Source organism: Lynx canadensis, chromosome E1, assembly GCF_007474595.2.
Source record: "Lynx canadensis isolate LIC74 chromosome E1, mLynCan4.pri.v2, whole genome shotgun sequence".
NCBI classification, from domain to species: Eukaryota; Metazoa; Chordata; class Mammalia; order Carnivora; family Felidae; genus Lynx; species Lynx canadensis.
In genome coordinates this window covers 29,015,223-29,034,326 of record NC_044316.2, presented here as the reverse complement: position 1 = coordinate 29,034,326, position 19,104 = coordinate 29,015,223, and the positions used below count along the sequence as shown (strand labels likewise).

The window sequence follows — 19,104 nt, the reverse complement described above, 5'->3', positions numbered from 1 at the left end:
CGAGGAGCGCCAGGGTTCGGGTTTGATCCCGACGTCCTTGACCTAAATTTCTGCGCGGTGGCTGGAAAAAGGGCGCAGAGCCGGCCGGGCGGCTGGTGCCATCCCCGGATCCCGGTGGCTGGGGCGGCGAACTTGAATGAAGAGGCCGAACTGGAGGGGGTGGGGGGCGTCTCCTCCCATGCCCGAGCGAGGAGTGGCGGCGAGTTCCCCGCGCCTCCCCCTCCCCCGATCCACCCGCCCCCCGCAGCCCATGTGATCCCGGGAAGTCGGGGTGCGCTCCCCCTCGCCCGGCGCCCTGCCCGGCTGGAGGCGGGGCCGCCTCCGGCCGCGGGGTTCGCGCACCGCCCCCGTGGGTCCGGCCGCGGGGGGCCGGGTGTGCGCGCGCGGGCAGGCGGGGGCCGCACCGGGGTGCGTGACGTCACCGGCATTGGTTACACGACGTTCTAGAACTCCGCCCCACGTGCGCCGGGGAGGAGGGGGAGGAGGAGGAGGAGGAGGAGATGGGGGTGGGGAGGAGGAGGGGGAGAGGTGGGGATGGGCCGGGGGGGCGGGGACGGGGGGGTGTGCGAGCAGCGGGGCTGAGCTAAGCCGAGCCCACGTGTGACGGCTCTCGCCGCTGCCCCGGCTCCGCCGCTCGCTGAGAGATTCGGAGGAGCCCGGGCGGGGGGGAGGAGGAGGGGGAGGAGGGAGCGGGAGATCTCGGGGCTCGGAGCCGGCCGCCGCTCCGCTCGGATCGCTGTGGGGCTCGGTTTTTTGGGGGTGGGGGGGCGGGGGGGCTCAGATATGGAGGCAAATGGGAGCCAAGGCACCTCGGGCAGCGCCAACGACTCCCAGCACGACCCCGGGTAAGTTTCCAGCCGCTGCCCACCGCGCCGCCTCGGGCTCGCTCTCCTTGCAGCGGCGGGGACGGCGGTGCGCGGAGCCGGGCATCTCCCGCGCCCCCCCTCCCCTCCCGCGCGCCCCCCCCGTGGAAGTTACACACCTTTGGATTGCATTTCGCCGTCACCTTCTCCCCCACCCCACCTCCCGGCTCTCGCTCGCTCGCTCCCCCCCGCTTTCCTTTTAGCTTTTGTAAGTTACACGTCAAAATGGCCGATCTGACATCGGTGCTCACTTCTGTTATGTTTTCTCCCTCTAGTAAAATGTTTATCGGTGGACTGAGCTGGCAGACCTCACCAGGTAAGGGAGGGAGGGGGGGACGTCTGGGTCCCCCCCTTCTTGGCTTCTTTATTGCTCTTTGTTATCCCGGTGTAAGAGCCCCCCCCCCCCGCCATTGGCTCCCCACTTCTCCTGTGCAAGGTTATTTTTTTAAATAGCAAATCCTTTCCGAGCCCTCTACGCGACCTCTGTTGCCGAATTTCCCCCGCGTGTGCAAAAAATGCAAAAACAAAACAGAATAACAACAGAAAACTACTTTTGGTTTTTGTCCTTGATCAAAATTTGCATTGCTTTTTTTTTTCCACACCTTCTCTCCCCCCCCCCCCCATCTCTCTCTTTCTCTCTCTACAGATAGCCTTAGAGACTATTTTAGCAAATTTGGAGAAATTAGAGAATGTATGGTCATGAGAGATCCCACTACGAAACGCTCCAGGTAAACCATTCCCTTCTGGATTTTGTCTTTATTTTAGAACAAAGTTTAAGTGTTATTTTTGGAGGTGTCTTCGGAAGTAGCTAAGCGGATTTAGAATGGGGCTCAGGCATGTGGCTGGTTTCGAACGTCGCTCTATTCCACCCCCGCCCCCGCCCCCATAACCCCAAAGGTTATTGTTAATTGGGGTTGAACTCTGGATACAGAGATGTCCATCTCTCCGCTTTAAGTCATTTTCCCGTCGCTTCTTTTTTCTCCTGTTTAAGATGACGTTCAGCTTCATTCACTTTCTACATAGTTTTTTTTTTTTTAATGTATGCTTTCCCCACACTCCCAGCTCCCCAAACTCTTAAGCCCCTTTTAGAAAGCTGGATGAATCTCTTCCGAGTGCCGAGTGCCGGGTTTTCTTGGGAATAAAACAAAGCGTTAAGAAGGGAAGGGGAGGAGGAGAGGAAACTGAGGTGGCGAAAGAGTGGAGACACCAGCATTTTCCAAGTTACCTCCACCCGCCCTGCCCCCGTTCCACTTCCCCCATTAACCTTGATGTGTTTTCTTGCGGGGTGGAGGGGAATTGGGGGAGGGCTGTGGGAAGTGGGGGTGCGAGGGGGCAACTTTTGCTCTCCATTCTGCATTAGGGCTCACTCCTTGTTGCTTTCAATGGTGTCACATTTTCTTGTTTGTTTTTCTCCCTCTTTGTCTCATTTCAGAGGCTTCGGTTTCGTCACGTTCGCAGACCCAGCAAGTGTAGATAAAGTATTAGGTCAGCCCCACCATGAGTTAGATTCCAAGACGGTAGGTTGCTTTCTGTCGTCGTTGTTGTTGTTTGCCCCTGCTCAGGACCGATCTGGGCATTGACAGCCCCATTTAAAGGGACAGTGCTTTCTTTTGCTTCTGTGCTGAGAACTGGGTACTTATAAGCAGGGCTTGCGAGTTGGCTCTAAAGTTTGCTGCAATGGCTGGGCTTGGGGTTTTCTTTTTAGAGCCTGTCCCACTGCAGCTCCAGATGCTCCGGAGCGAAGGCTTGGGGGAGGGGTGGGCTTGGGGAGAGGCTATCTATCGGGGCCCAGGGACCCTGCAGAGAAACTACACCACAGAGCAAAGGCAACTTTTCTTTGTCAGCCGAGCATAGCACGCGTTACCAACTGTGGCTGTGGGAACTGGCTTTTAGAAGGCACAGCCCGCTCCGTGGCCAGCCGAGAGGGACCGGGGACGGGAAGACGGCGAGGGGGCGCTAATCACAAATTCAGGCAACAGGTTCCTCTTGGGGCACTTCGGATTTGGAATGTGGTTTGAGGAGGAGAGACCTCACAGAGCCAAGCTGGGCGTCCAGCGGGTGACTCCAGATGGAGTGAAATCTAAGACTGATAAGGCCTGGGGTTTCCAAGTGATTTGTTTTTGCTCCCCCCTCCCTTCAGATCCTTTATTTTGAACGTGGATACTTTTATAGCATTAGAAGGTTTCAGAGTCCAGTGTTGAGAGGGGAAAAGTCTCTCGGTAGAGATTAGAAGAGGAAGGGAAGAAAGATACTAGTATATAGCAGTAAATATAATGCAGGGGGGAGCTCGTGGTGTTCTATTTAGACCCCTGTGTTGGCTTTGTGGCTCTCCCCTTTCCCTTTACCTCTATTAGAATTTCCCCACAGTTTTTATACATCTGCCAAAGCAGGGTCCCTGAGGTGACACTGGGATGCAGTGCTGGGCCGCTTGGGACCACTCTTCTCTGTGGTGGGTAGTGGGGCAAGGCAAGGGGTCAAGTTCTAGTCCCAGCTGCCCTTTATGAACTTGGGCATGTTATTCCCTGCCCCAGGGCCTCAGTTTCCTTTTCTGTTAAATACAGGAGTGGAACAGGGTGATCTTTGAAGTCCCTTTTGGCTTTTACATTGAGGGGAAATGGAAAAAAAAAAAAAAAGAAAAAGAAAAGAAACCTGGCCACCTTTGGTGCAAGTGAATTTATTTGCAAATTTACCCTCTTTCTCTGATCAGAGGTCCCTACCCCCAAAGACAGGACCCCCACACATTTTAAGTTGCTTTATTAATTGTGCTGGACTTGTCATAACTTGCAGCCCAGCCTTTTTGTGCTTTTAGATAATTTAATTTTAGGGACAGTCATTTGTAGGGTGATAATGAGTGTCTGAAGAAATTTTTTTTTTCCTCCTTAACTTCTTGGCTAGACGTTTCAAAAAGCTAGCAGAATTAAAGAGGAAAATATTTGAAGGCAAATTCAGGAATTTATTATTCACTCCCTCTCCCTACCCCGGGTAAGAGAAATAGTATTTGGTTTCTATGGTGGTTGGTGGGTCATAGCCCTCAGTATCAGGTGCAAAGCCTGTGGTTTTCCCTCCCTAATTGTTTGTGGATATGTTTTGGTCACTATTCTTTAGTATAACCTAGATTTTGACTTTGTTTCAACGTTCAGTGCAGGAGGCAGAAGCGGTTGGTTTATTGACATGGAAACGAGGATCTTGTTTACGTTACCTTAAAAGCTTTGTTTAGGTAACGGCCATTCACATCCAAAATAGTACCCTAGTCTTTTCCTAGAGGATTTGTAGCTACAGTAAGTAGAGCTGTACCTAACTAACTAATGTTTTAATTTTTGGTAGTTTTTTTGTTTTTGTTTTTGTTGTTCGTTAAAAAAAAAAAAGAAAATAGTTGACAGGGATGTGCAAAAGGTTGGGATTTGCCATACCTGTCTTGACCTGTGCCCTCCTTGAGAGATTTCAGAGTGCCTACTTTGCACACTGAAGACCCCGAACTTGCCTGGTGGTATATAACATGCTGTTTTCACAACACACGATATGGGCATTCTGAATTGGCTTTGGTGTTTGTAATTTTAGATATTTCTTGAGTGTTTCACTTTCTTCACTGTTCCCTATTCCCCCAGCTTCGGGTCTCTCTCCCAACACGTCCCTCACCTTTTTCTGCACAAACAAGGTGACTTCTTACTGCAATTTTGTGCTGGTCAGCCAAAAAAACCCCCAAAAAACCCAGTAGTTTGGGGGAGTGTTTATAAAAAGACGGATCTGTCTTAATGTTTGGTCAACAGAATGGAAAATCCACACCTGTTGTATTTCTCTTGTAGACAGCTCTAGTCAGTGCTGAATACACCTGTAGATGCGGTAATGTTAATCTTGATGAAAGGGTAGTTTCCTAGATCAGAGACTTTTGTCTGTTTTAGTTTTTGAAAAGTAATCTCTCATTTCTCAGGTGATGTTTAAAGGTAAAAAAACATGCTGTGGATTTTTGTTAGGTCTGTAAACTACCTTCATAAAAGTAGTAAATCTTTGTATGTCTTAACTGCTGGGATGTCCTAAGGGATATAAGTCTGGGAGCAAGAACTATCTGGTGTGCCTTCCCCCTTCTCTGTGCTTTTCCCCAAAGCATTATTCCAACCCCCTCAATGACAGAACTGAAAACAAGGTTCAGGTTTACATTTTAAAAGGGGAAAATTGTACTATGAAAGCCAGAGCCTCTAAATAAACTTGTAGCAATATTCTGTGTTGAGTTTTACCCAAAGATTTGTGATATTTAGAAATCTAATGAAAACCAGTAATGGGGAATTTTTTTATTCTTTCCCTGCCCGTAGTTTCTATCCAACAACTCCCCCCACCTGGAATCAGCCTATTAGATTTCAAGTGTTTCCGTGGGAATTGTTTTGAGTTTTAAAGCCATTCCTTGATTGAGAATCATGGGTTCTGCATTTGATCTGGGGTAGAGAATGTTTTTCCATTCCGATTGGGGTTGGGGTAAGAGGAATATCCTGATCGATACACTACATTCTAACTTCTTTTTTTCAGTAATTTTTTTTTACCCTCTCCCCATGATGGCGTTCCTTCCTTTTGTAATTTGAGGTTGGTTGCTCATAGAGTCTTATCCCGTGTGGTTTTTAAAATCCAGGTGGTTTTAGCTCATGTATTTCTTTTTATCTTATTATTATTTCTTAAGAACTAATAGTTTTTGACACCTGCTTTCCCTCGAGGTCTAATACAGAATGAGCTATCTTTTTGGTCAACTCAGGTAACCATGCTTTTGCCAACACGAATGAATGAACTCAAGTCGAGCATCGTGTTGGATCTCTTTGGAGAGTTTTTGGATGTTGAGGATTTAAAAGAATTTTGGGAATCTCCTTTCCCACCTGCCTTGTTTAGTTATCACCCGGGAGAAGATGTACTATCCAGTTACCTACTGCTGAAACTTACGTTTAATTTTTCAGGTTATAATTTTTTTTTCAACGATGATGTTCCCATCTCTTCTCCCATGGCTGGGAGATGCAAATTAGATGAAAGTAACCATTCAATGCCCAGTGCCTGTGGAAGACAAGCGTTTGCTTAAATAAGAACATGTGGGATCTAATTTATTAGGAGCATCACACATTGAAATACGTGGTAGGGCATTTAGAAAGGCTAGCTTTATTTGTTACATTGTGGGAGGGATGAGTAAAGTTTGGATCAAAGCTTAAGGAACTTTTTGAGTGGCCTGAGACGGTTACTAAAAGCTGGGTTATAAGCCTGAGAAATGAGTGATTAATAATTAGGTGATTAATCCTAATTTTTTTTCCCTGTCTCCCAATACTGGAACTGACTCTCACTTTTCCTTTTTTATTCCCCCAGATCGACCCCAAAGTTGCATTTCCTCGTCGGGCGCAACCCAAGGTAAGTAGGAGAATCAGTAGTAGGATTTTAGCGCTCAGAGGTGGTCGCCAAGGATTTCAGATTTCAGAGTACTGGCAATGAAGCATTGAAACCTGGTGCCCTCAGTTCCTTCAGGGTACCAGCCTGTGGCTGTGAGAGTCCAGGCCCGGGCAAGGAGCTCTCCGCCAGATAACCGTGTGCGTCTGCAGTCTAGCCCTCCCGAGGTGGGTTCTGAGCATCCAACAGGGGGCAGGGCCAACCCTGATCCTTCGCGGGAGGACAGAGCTCCATCTGTTGCAATATTTATGCAAACCCTCTATTTATTTTTTGAGCATTGCCAAGATCATATCAGGAAAACTTGGACATTTGCTTGTGAGTCTTTTTTGGAGGGTTCTTCTTTTGAGGACTTGCAACGTGGAGTTTATGGAGAGGAGTAGAATTTGAGTAAACAGCTTGTCTTTTCTTGGAAACAACTTCGTAGACCCACGAAGCCCTAAATCTGACAGAGGAGGCAGTGGATATTCTGGTTTCAGGTGGGAGGGATCACTCAGGGCCCACTGGAAACCAACAGTGCTGCTCTTCCTGCAAGTGCCAGGGCCTGGGGGACAAGTCCTGAGGACGGAACCTTGGAGAAGTGGTACTACAGGATTTGCTTCGGGGATCGAGATAGGCCTTCACTTTTTCACAAGTGTGTGGTTTCCACGGGGCTCGCCAGCTCTGGCTTTGAGAACAGAGCTGAGCTGCATGGAACTCGAGGTGAAATGTACGGGCTTATGTGTTACAATTGCACGTTTTAATTATACTTTTTTCTTCCCTGTATAATTTCAGGAGAGACTTTTTCTGTGTCTTGTGATCTTGGCATTCTTCTAGGGAGAGGGTAACTGGCAAAACTTCTTGATTCTAGGTCACAAAGGGAAAGGGCTGTGGCTTTTGAAAATTCAGTTTATTTCTTCAAGCATAGTCTCCCAGAAGTGCAAGCTTTTAATTGTGTCAAGGGAGGGATGAAGAACTTTAATGAAGAAAAAGTTAGCATTTGTGGATGAGATTTTGAGAATTTCAGGTTTAGACCTTGCCATGTGATCCTTCCTTCCTTCCTTCCTTCCTTTTTCTTCCTTCCTTTTTTTTTTCCATGTAATTTTTCTTTTCCTTTCTTGTCTTTCGAAGGAAACGCAAATCTCTTAAGTAAATATGGCAAAATACTTTCTTAAGACGTTTTTTTCCTAATAAGTAAGCAAAGAATAGCAATTAATGAACCAAAGAGGTTAGGTTTTTTTTCCGTACAGAGCACAAACTTTGGAACTGTTACCTGTTTAAAGGTTGCTTTTCAAACTGTATGCAATCCTTGACATTTCAGAGGCTTCCAGAACAGCAGGATTTCTTGGGTTTGGAAGAATTACTGTTTCTTCCATAAGTGTGAATCTTCAAATTTCCAGGTTAGTCATTTGATCAGCCAGAACTAGGATCAGATTACCCTAGAGGGAAACTGGAAAAATCCCTGACTTGGTCAAACCGTGGGTTTGACCTGTTTTCTCTTCCCTGTTGTTTCCCCGCCCCTCACCCCCTGCCACTTTTTTTTTTTTTTTTTTTTAAACCAAGAAGGCTATATTGCAATTTAACATACTCTGGCATTTGGCTTCTCAGCGAGGCATTCAACTTGAAAACGAGACAGACTATTTCTCGAACTTGTCAAGGTGTGCACCTTTCCCCGCCCCCAGCCTGGAGTCTGGGATGTTTTAGGCGGATTGTCAGACTTTTGGATGTGAGCAAACATTATACCAGGTGGGGGAAGACATCTTTCCATGGCGTTCTAGGGATTGCGTAACAATACCTTGCTTTTTATGACACAGTTTACAAAGGACTTTCCTGTCCATCATCTCCATCTGAATCCCCAGGTCCCGAGACACGGAGCAAACCACCTTCCCCAGTCTGTTTGCTCCTCTGTATAATGGCAGTGATGGGAGTAGCTCCCTCAGCAGGTTTTGTGAGGAATAAAAGAGGACACACACAGGGTGTGTGGCACAGGGTGAGGACCTCCTAACTCCTCATCTCCACCACTCCCGTTGTTTTTGTCGGTTTAATCGTCATTCTTATTGTTTTCAGACTCAACAGCTGGGGTTCGGATCCTGGCCATGCCGCTCATTAGCTGTGTGAATCTGGGCAAATCATTTGGTTTCTTGGAACCTCGTTTACCCCGTCTCATCAAGTTTTTGCGTGGATTAAATAAGTTAATGAAGGTCAGGTGCTTCCAGAAAGGAAGACCTGGAATGTGGTGGTGATACCGTAGGTGTTACCTGCTGTTTTGACTCTTAGCTCTGTTAGGCTGTCACACCAGTCCCCACGAGAGGCCTCGTAATAATGCTGGTGTCATCTGAATTTATGTGCCAGGTACTGTTGTAGGGACAGTGTGTATGCGAACTCACTTCGTCTTCACCCATGTCCTGTGAGGGTGGGTATTAGTGTTATGTCCAATTTGTGGATGAGGAAACTGAGGCACACGTGGGTTGAGAAGCGGTGTATAGGCAACCTAGCCCCTCGCCCAGTGTGCGATCCTGTGTGCTGCAGGGTGTGGAGGGCATCTAGGAGTATCACCTGTCCCTTACGGCAGAGGAGGCAGCTCAGAGAGGTCATCGGGCTTCGAGGGGCACGACAGCCAGCGCGCCCTTTGAAGTTCCCTGGTTGGGTGATTCACCCAGCCCTTGTGATGTCATCCCATTGTGTGGCTCTGTCTGGCAGTGTGTCTCCATCCGACCCCCGAGGGCATCCTTTCACACGGTTCTGGGGTTGCTCAACTCCAGGGGAGCGGCTGGGGATTTGGCAAAAGAGGCCTGTGCTGGTTGGGAGTTGGGGCAGGGTGGGGAGAAAGTGCCTTCCTTGTCAACGGTTATTTTCCGATAGAATTTGAGCCCAACCATGGGGATTTCAGACCGAAGTTAGTGTTGGAGAAGCCAAAACCCGGCTGGCAGGAGTATAGAACTTTAAGTCAAGCCTTATTTAGTTTTTGTTTATCCCCCTTCAATAAAACTTCTGTGTGTATGTGTTAGGGTCCCAGTGTGAGGTGAACTGTGCCCCTACCCCCCCCCCCCCGCCGTCCCCCGTCGAGGGCTGGGCGAGGAGCTTGTAAATGATACGTCAGCCAGCGTTTCAGTTAACATGCATTTCTCTGCTTTCTGGCTGTCCCTTTTTGCTAGCACCCGCCAGAGAAATAGTCGTGGAGGTGTTAAAACAAGACTAGTGGAAAGAAACTGTAACTTAATACGAAAGAAAATCCGTGGCAGTGAAGAACAGATTTCACATTAGTACTGTCATAATATTCTTTAATGTATCATATAAATAAAAATCCGTTTTGACCAGAATTTTAATGAGCGACCCGAAGGAAGGGTTTTGAATCCTGCAGTTCATTATCCCCCCTTTGCGACGTAAATGCTCACATCTCAAGTGAAGTATAATGGGGCTTTATTAACTAGTCGAGGGGCGACTCTTTGGAGACCAGTGGCCGTTAATTAGTGAAGTACATTTTGATCAGAAGACGATAGGTCCGTTCTGTATCTTCCTATTTCTCTGGATGATTATTTCATTTTGTAAAAAATGGAAGAGGTTCCTCCTCTCTGTCTTTTAAAAAATTAAAATGGTCGTGCTGTTCTAAAAAGATGACTTAATTTAAAGCCGTTGGAGAAACGGGGCTGATTGGGATCAATCATGTCATATCATTTTGTCAGTCCCTTTGGGCAGAAGCGTTGGCTGCCTGGAAGACTTTTGCTCAAGCCTGTGGGTTCTTTTTCTCGTGTGGAAAAACCAGGAGGCTGCCGAATATCTTCTGGCCTGAGTCTGGGCGTAACTCCCCGTCTGCCCTGATTCTCCTTGTGTGGAATAAAGCATTCTCCACTCCCCCCCGAGTTGCCATTTACCGTCTTAGGTTTTAGAGGCCAGAACCTTATCTGTTGATCAGCGGAGATCTCATTTCTTCATCCTGTTTCCAGTTGCCTTCAGTCGCAGCTGGGTGACCGGTGGGCACATCACATGAGCCCCTCCAGGCCTCTGTTTCCTCCTCTTTAAAACCGGGGTGTAGTGCCCAGCGTGGAGTGATTTTCAGCGTGTATGCAGAGTTCTTTGCTGGGAGCCTGATGCAAAGTAGTGCCTGCAATCGTTCACTGGTATCAGTGTTATAGAATTATTTACTATTGTTTTTAAGTAATCTCTACGCCCAACGTGGGCCTGGAATTCACGACCCCGAGATCAAGACCGAGCCAGCCAGGCGCCCCGTTATAGAATTATTTGTGCAGAAGAAGGAAAGTTAGAATTATGGAAAATGACCTAAGAAAAATCCTGATTGGAATGTAAGCCCCCTGCCGGCAGGGAGCTGTTGATGGTTGACATGGAATAACTTAAATGCTCGAGATGAATCCAGCCTGCCTTTTTCACAGTGGAGGCAGCTGACGTCCAGGGAAGTCAGGTCGGCTGCTCCAGGTCCCCCAGCTAAGTTGTGGCAAGGTTGAGCCAAGGCCGGGCTTTCCTGCTCCCGTCTCATCCCCTGATGAGGCTCCAGGGCCTGGAAGGTTCTCTGTTAAGCATCCGTCCGTCCAGATGGGTGCAGCACAGCGCGAACGTCTTAGCCACGCACCTCCTGTTCTGGGGCAGTGGTTTCTTGGCAGCTTCTCAAGGGCGGGCGAGGGGTGAGTTTTCGGCAGCTGGCCTTCCCCTGCTGCTGTGGGTCGGGTCGTTCTAGCGTGCTGCCATCTTGGACGATCTGCAGCTGTCACCTCGCTGGCCACCGTTAACCGGCCTGCCGGTGGGTTTCTGGCTCCCGGCGGGGACGTGGTGGTGCGTCTGCAGCCTTGTCCACGGCCGCAAGGACCCTGGGGGATTAGTGGCTTAGCTGCTTTCTCGTCGGGGAGCATGGCTCCTTCCTGTGTTCAGTCAGCAGCAGGTGTCAGCTCAAGAGGAGGGGCACTTCGTCCTCCAAATGTCCTTTCCCGAGATTTTTGCCTTTCGTTTGCATGCTTTCGTTTCAGTGTTAAGGTCAGTCTGCCGGGAAGCTGGAGCTCATGTGTTCTGTGTCACGTTTTTGGCAGGCAGGTGAGAACCCTCTGCCCCCCAAGAACAGAAGAAGAGGGGGGCACTGTCTGAGGAACCAGCTGACCCTCGTGGGTGCCCCTTGAGATGACATATCCATCTTCTTGTCCTTTTGTGTTTTTAAACCTGAATGTTCTCTGGCCAAAAGTCCCAAGAACGCAAAAGGGAGATGCAGTTCACCTCCTCTGATCTCATGTTCGATCTGATGTGTTCATCGAACAAGGGCTTGCTTAAGTGTGTTTAATTGCTGACTCTGTGCACCCACTTTTGGGGGGATTCAGGAAACCCTCAACGCCCACCGAACAAAGTCTGCACTTCTTAGCCTGGTGGTACGTGTCCTTCAAGATCTGTACGGCGGGGGGATGGGGGGCGGTCTTCTTCCAGGTTCCTTCTCTTCTACCGGTCCCCCTTCTCTGAATAGCTACCCTTGGGCGTATCCCCACCCGAACCGCCCTTTCTTCTCCCTCCTGTGCGAAACAGACCTCTCTTTCAAAGCCCGATCTGGGCTACCTTTTCCACGGAGCTGTTTCTGCTCTCTCTTCCATGTGATATTTCTTTCTCTGGATTTCCATAGCGCCTTATCTTCTCTTTTGGTTAGGGCAAGCTATGGTAATAATCACAGTAAAATAAGTGAGCAAAAAATAGGCAATAATAAGTTAGCAGAGACTCACGGATGCGTTCATTAGGCACTGTGCTGGGCACGTGTTCGTTTATTTATTCACCAGACGTTACCGAGCACCTGTCATGTGCCAGAGAATGTGTGCGGTTTGGGGGATAGTGTGGAGAACAAGACCAAAAAGTCCCTGCCCTCATGGGGCTTTCACTCTAGTGGGGCAGATTAGTAGAGAGCAGGTGGACAGAAACGTAACACGCAGGAGTGGGGGGTGGGGTGGGGACAGACTATATCTTCAGTGCATTTAGCGGCCACTCTCAGTCCTCGGCAGTTACCAAGTTTTCTGCTCGGCACCGGGGACTACATTAGGCGCTTTGTTCTGAGTTTCATGGTTACTTAAGTGTGTGCCTTATTGCTTCCACTATTGGACAGTGAACTCAAAGGGCACAAGTAGCTTTTAGTAATTGCAAAAAAACAAACCTCAGCGTTGATTGTTGCTCCTTGGCACAGTGTCCGTCTCCGTCCAGGTGGAATGAATGCAGAACGCAAAGGTGACACGGCTCTCGTCTTCAAGGGTCTTAGGTCCCGGGTGGGAGGAGGGGTGCTACCCCGTGGTACAGGACAGGGTGTGGGAAGCACAGCAGAGAGGCGGGCATGGTCTCCAGAGGAAGGAAGAGCTAAGATCGCTTCTCGGAGGAGGTGGTCTTTGCCCTAGATCCTGAGAAGCAGGAAGGAGGGAAGAATGGCAGGAATGCAGTTCTTGGTACGGGGGGCTCGGAGAGGTCGGTGTGCCGCTGGAGCAAAGGGTGTGTGGTGCACACACCCGGCGCTGGAGATTCAGGCCTGGAGACGAGCCGGGGCCGGGCTGGGTTGCCTCGCATGCCAGGCAGAGCAGACGAGAGTACTTCCTTTGGCATGTCCTGTTTTGCGCGTGCAGGATCCCGGGGATGCTCTGTACGACGTTCTGAGCTTTTGGGGATCAGTATAGAAGCCGGGGTCGCTAGTGGGACGGTGGCTGATGCGGTTTCATGGGGATCTTCCCACCCTGGACTCGTGCCTGCAGCGTCATTCGTACTGCGTTCTCTCTGGCTGCAGGCCCTTCTTCAGGAGTGATGTTCTTGGCAGTTGCCACGCCCACTCTTTGGGGTGGCAAAGAGCGCCGTCATTCTCCTGTTTCCATCGTCTCCCTTCCTCTCCCCTTTACGTGCTGAACAGGGGGCCAAGATCTAGACAAAATCCCAGGGGTTTTCTACTCTGGCCTCGTCTGAGCCGTGATCTTGACCTTACTGTGCATAGACAATGAGATGGCATCTCTCGGGATGGAAGTCGCAGATTGTCTGTATGTCACTGGGGTGTGGGCCCTGTGGCTCTGAGCAGCCTCACCTGTGACTTCCTAGGTCTGCTCGGGGTCACCTTTCACTCAGAGTGGCTGCCTGGTGTGAAGAACGTGAGATTTTGGAGGCGTGTGACCTGTGCCTCTTGTGATGTGAGAGCTGTGAGCAAGGGTGGTCTTGGGACCGAGCACCCCGTGGTACATTGTAGAAGCAGCCTTGGGGCAGGACTCCCACTGGGCCCCACATACATGACCGCATATCTCTATTCTCTCTCTCTTTCAAGGGTAGATAGCATCAAGCTCCCAACGATCTGGAAAGTTTCTCAAGGGTGTGTGTCTGCCTGCTGTACTTTTTTATTTTATCTGAGACCTTGAATAATAATAATAATAATAATAATAATCCCAACTCAAAATAAGGGCTGTTACTTACATTGTGAGTCAGTATGTTCAAGGCATTATATTAAGCCTCTGTGTAATTAATCTCCTTTAATTTAATCCTGACGACAGTCCTTTGCAGTAGTGGGTATTCTCTCCACTTGACAGACTGGTAAACTGAGACCCAGGCAGGGCGAGTGGCTTTCCTAGTGCCACAACACTAGTAAGGGTCGATCACTGTTGGACAGACAGATCACCGTCTGTCCGGGTTCCAAGTCCTTGCTCTCTCTCTTTTTTTTTAATTAAAAAAAATGTTTTTAATGTTTATTTTTGAGAGAGAAAGAGAGACAGAGCATGAACAGGGAAAGGGCAGCGAGAGAGGGAGACACGGAATCCAAAGCAGGCTCCAGGCTCCGAGCTGTCAGCACAGAGCTCGACGCGGGGCTTGAACTCGCAAACCACAAGATCATGACCTGAGCCGAAGTCAGATGCTTAACCGACTGAGCCCCCCAGGCGCCCCCAGGTCCTTGCTCTCTTAACCGCTAAGCCCTGCCGCATCCAGCACGAGCGGGTAGATTTTAGGTTCTCGTGCTTTGCCTGACTGCTTGTAAAGTGCTCAGGCTGAGGAACAGATTTCGTGGCAGTCTGGCCGATGAGCTTCAGGTTCGTGTCTACTGCTTGTTTTCTACACACCTCGTCAACACAGCTGAATGCCACTCACGAGCTAAGGAGTGTGGTGTGTGCCTCCATTTCTTCTGTAAAACGTTGGGGGGGGGGGCGGTCGACAGTACCTACATCCTAGGTTCGTTTAGGAGATTAAATGGGTTCGTGCATACGAAGGGCCTAGGATGGTATCTGTACATGGGACATCCAGCGTGAGCATCGGTCATCTGTTCCTGTTTCCCAAGATGGCCCTGGCTGGATCCTAGGAGGACCTTACGCAGCAGCTTGTGGGTACCGTCGTCGTGTCTGGGGGTGACGGATAGCACGGCACGTTGAGAGTCAGGGAACTGTGTGTCCAGTGGCTTGGTCTGCTCTTGGGGGTGCTCGCTCTCGAAGGGGAGATAGCAACCATCCTTCATCTTGGGGTTGCCCGGTGGGCATTGGGAATGCGTTTCCTTTTCTGTGTCTGATGCCTGTGTTTTTGCTGCCTTTGAGAGCGGAGTCCTGGGGAGCAGCTGGGGGACAGCTCAGACACCGCTGTGTGAGAGGTCTCTCCGTGAGCCTTCTCTCTCCCAGGCCTGGTCTTTATCTGCCTGGGGGTAGTTCCACCAATGACTGATCTGAAAGCATCACATTCATTTATTTGTCACTGACTGTGACAGGCAAGTTAATGCTAATGGATTCTTTTTTTAGCCTGTTGTCTGGGATGAGTTTCTCCCAAATGTCCTGAAATCTAAGGCATTAGGGGAATGTGTAACTTTTATGGCAAGGGAGGATTTAAAAGATAAATAGGGTTTTGTGTGCAAGGGTCTTAAATTTAGGTTAGGGGTGAGAGCAGCCAAGGAGGGGATGTTGGGCCAGCCCAGACTCTTCTTTTTAAGAAATCCATTCGGAGCTCTAAATTGCTGTTTCTGTTTCAATTATGTGACAATTTCAAGGGTTTAGAAAAATCTAATAAAATGGTCTTGATGATGCATTCTGGGGAGAGAGTGCTTTAGAAGATCCAAGAGAATAAATTCCTTGGGGTCAAGAGATTCTCTCAGGCCTTCTTTCGTCTGGGTTTTTACATTTTTATTGTTTTGAAGGGCAGAAAACGGTGTTAGAATGTATTCAGGGCTTCATCCATATCCTTCACCGAAATGAATTATTCTCTTTGGGCATTTGCAGGTAGACGGGCCACAGCAATCACTAGCTCTTTTTTTCTTTTCTTTTTTCCCTTCTTCTTTTTTTTTTTTTTTTTTTTTTTTAAAGCTGGCATGTTGTAAATGACTTTCAGAGCGTGGTTTGTGTGTGTAGTGATTTTGAATAAAGCACCACAGAGAAAAACTTGGAGGAGTGGGACGAGTGAGCAGAGAGGCCTTCTGGAAGTTTTTTTTTTTTTCTCCTCTCCAGTCAAAGCTTTTGATAGTTTCCCGAGGAACAGAAGTTTACAATGGAAGCCGGCTTTGGGCTGCCTGCGGGAACGGAGTGTAGCAAAACGTGATGCTGAGTGACATTAATGAGGTGACCGCTCTGGTGGGAGGGAGGCAAGGAACCAGCAAAGCTGCAGTTCCCATGACTTGCTCTCGGCTGAGTGTGTCCCCTTCTGCATGCCTGCGTGGGCGCCTGTGTGTGTGTGTGCACACACGCACCGTGTTTCCCAGGGCCTTCTGATGGAAGTTGTAACACCAGACCCCGCTCGGCCTGCTGCAGTATTCTCCCTCCTAGAGAGGCCACGTGTGGCGGCGTCTCCATTTCCACCCACTGCAAAGTAAAGTTTGAAACCTGGAAGCATTTTGTTTTATCTTCCGGGTCCCTGCGGGAGCCTGGGCGGGTGGTGCTGGAGGTGGTCGCCACAGCCCTGGGCGCTGCTGGAACACTGAAGCCAAGAGTGTGAAAGGTCAACATTCTCATCCCCGAAATGGGTCCTAGGGAACCAGGAGGAGAAAACCTGTTCGCTCGTATTTTTTTTCCTCTCCCTTTTTTTTTTTAATGTTTATATATATTTCAGAGAGAGAGAAAGAGAGGGAGAGAGACAGAGACAGAGCATGAGTGGGGGAGGGGCAGAGAGAGGGAGACACAGAATCCAAAGCAGGCTCCGGGCTCGGAGATGTCAGCACAGATCCCAGCGCGGGGCTCGAACCCACAAACAGTGAGATCATGACCTGAGCCAAAGTTGGACGCTCAACCGACTGAGCCACCCAGGCGCCCCGTCTCCCTCCTTTTTTTTCAAGCCCTGGCCATCGTGATAACATTTCATATTGATGGTATAAATGGAACGTCACAACCGCCGCTTTTAAATATTTTAGTGCCTTGGAGTGTATTCTGTATTTCCACGTTGTTCTTGTGCAAGAATTTCCAGTTGCCCAGGAAGAGCAAGAACATCTCAGGTAGATTACCTGGCGAGGAGGTGAGATCCCAGGCCTTGGGGTTCTTGGTGCCTTGTCTGCCCTTTCCAGGAGTGAAGCTGGCATCTTCCGTCTCGTGCCTCAGCCCGGCAGCGGAGGGAGCATTCGGAGTATCCGGCACAGTACTGGGCAGGTGTTTGAAAACTGCTGGGAGATCCTAAGCCAAAAAACCCGATGGGGCCCGGAGTGGGGAGGGGTGGGGGGAAACTGTGTATTTATTGATGCTCGCCTGGTTTATTTCTTTTATCCCTTCAACTCCATTCCCTCTGGGATGTCTCTCAGGTGGGTCGCTTTTGTAGCTGAGGGCAAACAAACAAACAGAAAATGTTTAAACTCAGGCACATAACCCTTCATCAAAACCAGTGAGCTAGGTTCACTTGCCCTCGCACCCGGGGAGAGAGGATCGAATCAGGGGCGCTTGAGCCCAGGAAAAAAATTGGGCTGTGAATCTCCACAAGACTGCTCCGTGCGTATGTTTCCTCTTCTGTTTTCAAAACGGATAATTGGTTTTAGTAAGAACTTCTGACTTGATTAGGGGACCCTTAGGAAATTAAAGTGTGTTTGAATTTCACAAGTATAATTTTAATTATACAAATTTTGCGTTTTCCACGAGGGAGCTAGGTTCAGAACTTGTTTTCCTATACTAACAGGGGTAGTAAAGCTGATTATGGCAGAATGCCTCACTTGAATCGCTTTGAAAATAAAAATCCACGGGTCGGATCGTTGTTTTTCCCTGCAGTACACGACGTTCGGGTTAACGTCCACACATGTTCCCGTATCCTTGTTAAAAGTGATTTTTCACTGGATCCACGCAAGTGTAGACGTGAGTGACATAGTGTGGGGGGGGTACCTCATTATGAATTTTTCTGCTGCACTTGCTGAAAGAATTCAATTAAAGTTCTTTCGAGCTCAAGTCCTGCCTGGGCAGCTTGTGTTTGGCACACTGCCACGTTAGCATGTCGTGATTGCCTTTATCACCCATCGCCCTGTTTGCTCAGAGCCTGTGCATTTGCAGTGGTAGCTCTTCTCGCTGCCCCTCTTCAGCAGGACCCCAGTGGATGAGAGCAGAAGCCACCGCGGAAGTGGCCCCTGAGCTCCTCCCTGAGCTGCTCAGAGATGATGCAGAGAGGGTGAGCAGACCCCCTGGGCATCCAGGAGAAGGGCTGATTGTGTTAATGGGCAATGACCCTTTCTCGGGGCTAGCCAGACAACGCCCCCAGGCAGCAGAGAAGTGCTTTGTAGGCTAGAACTCAAGCATCCTCAGACGTCTCCCCCCGCCTGTGCAGGGGCTTTAAAAGGTGCCTGGAGACCGGCTCCTCGGGCTTTCTGGGCCCTTGTCTCAGATGTCGGCAGGAGAGCTTGAGTAGAACAGTTGTTCACGGAAGAGAAATCGTGGCAGCAGCTTGTGAATGAGGTGGTGCCATCCAGGTCTCCAGATGCAGACCTGGTCCCGCCCCGTGCCCCACCCCACATTTACTCATCGACATTTTTATTCTTAACTGCTTTCTGTTGAAGTGCTGTAGCTTAGGGTGTAAGAGCCCGGACTCTGGGAGCAAGCTGAGTTTGAGTCCGTGCTCTGCCACTAACCAGCTGTGTGACCTTGAGCGAGGTGTCTAAATGCTCCATGCCTTAGTTTTGTTGTCTGTGAAATGGACCCAATAATAGTCTCTCCTTCGTGGAATGCTCTAAGGATTCCATGAGTTGACGTATAAAGTGCCGGTGTCTGGCACATAGTAGGCGCTTTGGGTGTGTGAGTTACGGTATCGTGAGGAAGAACCTGACAAAATGCGGACTGTGCTTGCTTGATAGTTGGGGAATTGTTGTTCAGCACTACAGTGCTCCTGCCTGATGTATTTGTTCCCTAAGCAGTTGAGAAATACAAAAGAGCGCGTATATACATGTGTGGACGTGTGTGTGTGTGAATAGATATGATTGGGTGGGATCGCGGTGTAATTCGGATTCAAACACGGGTCTTTGCTGTAACAAATGAGGCATGTAGGTTGGTAGGCACGTGGCCCTGGCGCTCAGGCCTCTGGTTGGAATTTGGTGCTGCCACTCACCCTGTGACCTCGGGAAGGTGTCTAAACTTTCCTGAGCTTCCATTCTGTACCTAAAAAACGGGGATAACAGAGTCGTGGGATGAAATGAGACACTGTAAATCGGGCACCTCGTGTGTGGTTGATGCTTAGAATGTGTCAGTTCCTTCTTCTATAAGGGCAGGGCTTTTTTCTTTTTCTTTTTCTTTTTCTTTTTCTTTTTCTTTTTCTTTTTCTTTTTCTTTTTCTCTTTCTCTTTCTTCTTCTTTTTCCTTTTCCTTTTCTTTTTCTTCTTTTTCTCTTTCTTTTCTCTTTCTTTTCTCTTTCTTTCCTTTCCTTTCCTTTCCTTTCCTTTCCTTTCCTTTCCTTTCCTTTCCTTTCCTTTCCTTTCCTGTGTGTGTGCGTGTGTGTG

General features: G+C 49.1%; 1 protein-coding gene across 5 annotated transcripts in view; it reads left to right on the top strand.

The window, feature by feature from the left end:
- Positions 1-742: 742 nt before the first annotated feature.
- Positions 743-19,104, top strand: part of MSI2 (musashi RNA binding protein 2) — a 389,744-nt gene continuing 371,382 nt past the window's right edge. For all 5 annotated transcript variants that reach the window (XM_030296485.1, XM_030296484.1, XM_030296482.1 and 2 more), the window contains exons 1-5: positions 743-845; positions 1,139-1,179; positions 1,510-1,591; positions 2,296-2,380; positions 6,195-6,236. In XM_030296485.1, coding sequence (XP_030152345.1) covers positions 784-845; positions 1,139-1,179; positions 1,510-1,591; positions 2,296-2,380; positions 6,195-6,236 — 312 coding nt within the window. In that variant the 5' untranslated portion in view covers positions 743-783. The remainder of the gene's footprint in view (positions 846-1,138; positions 1,180-1,509; positions 1,592-2,295; positions 2,381-6,194; positions 6,237-19,104) is intronic.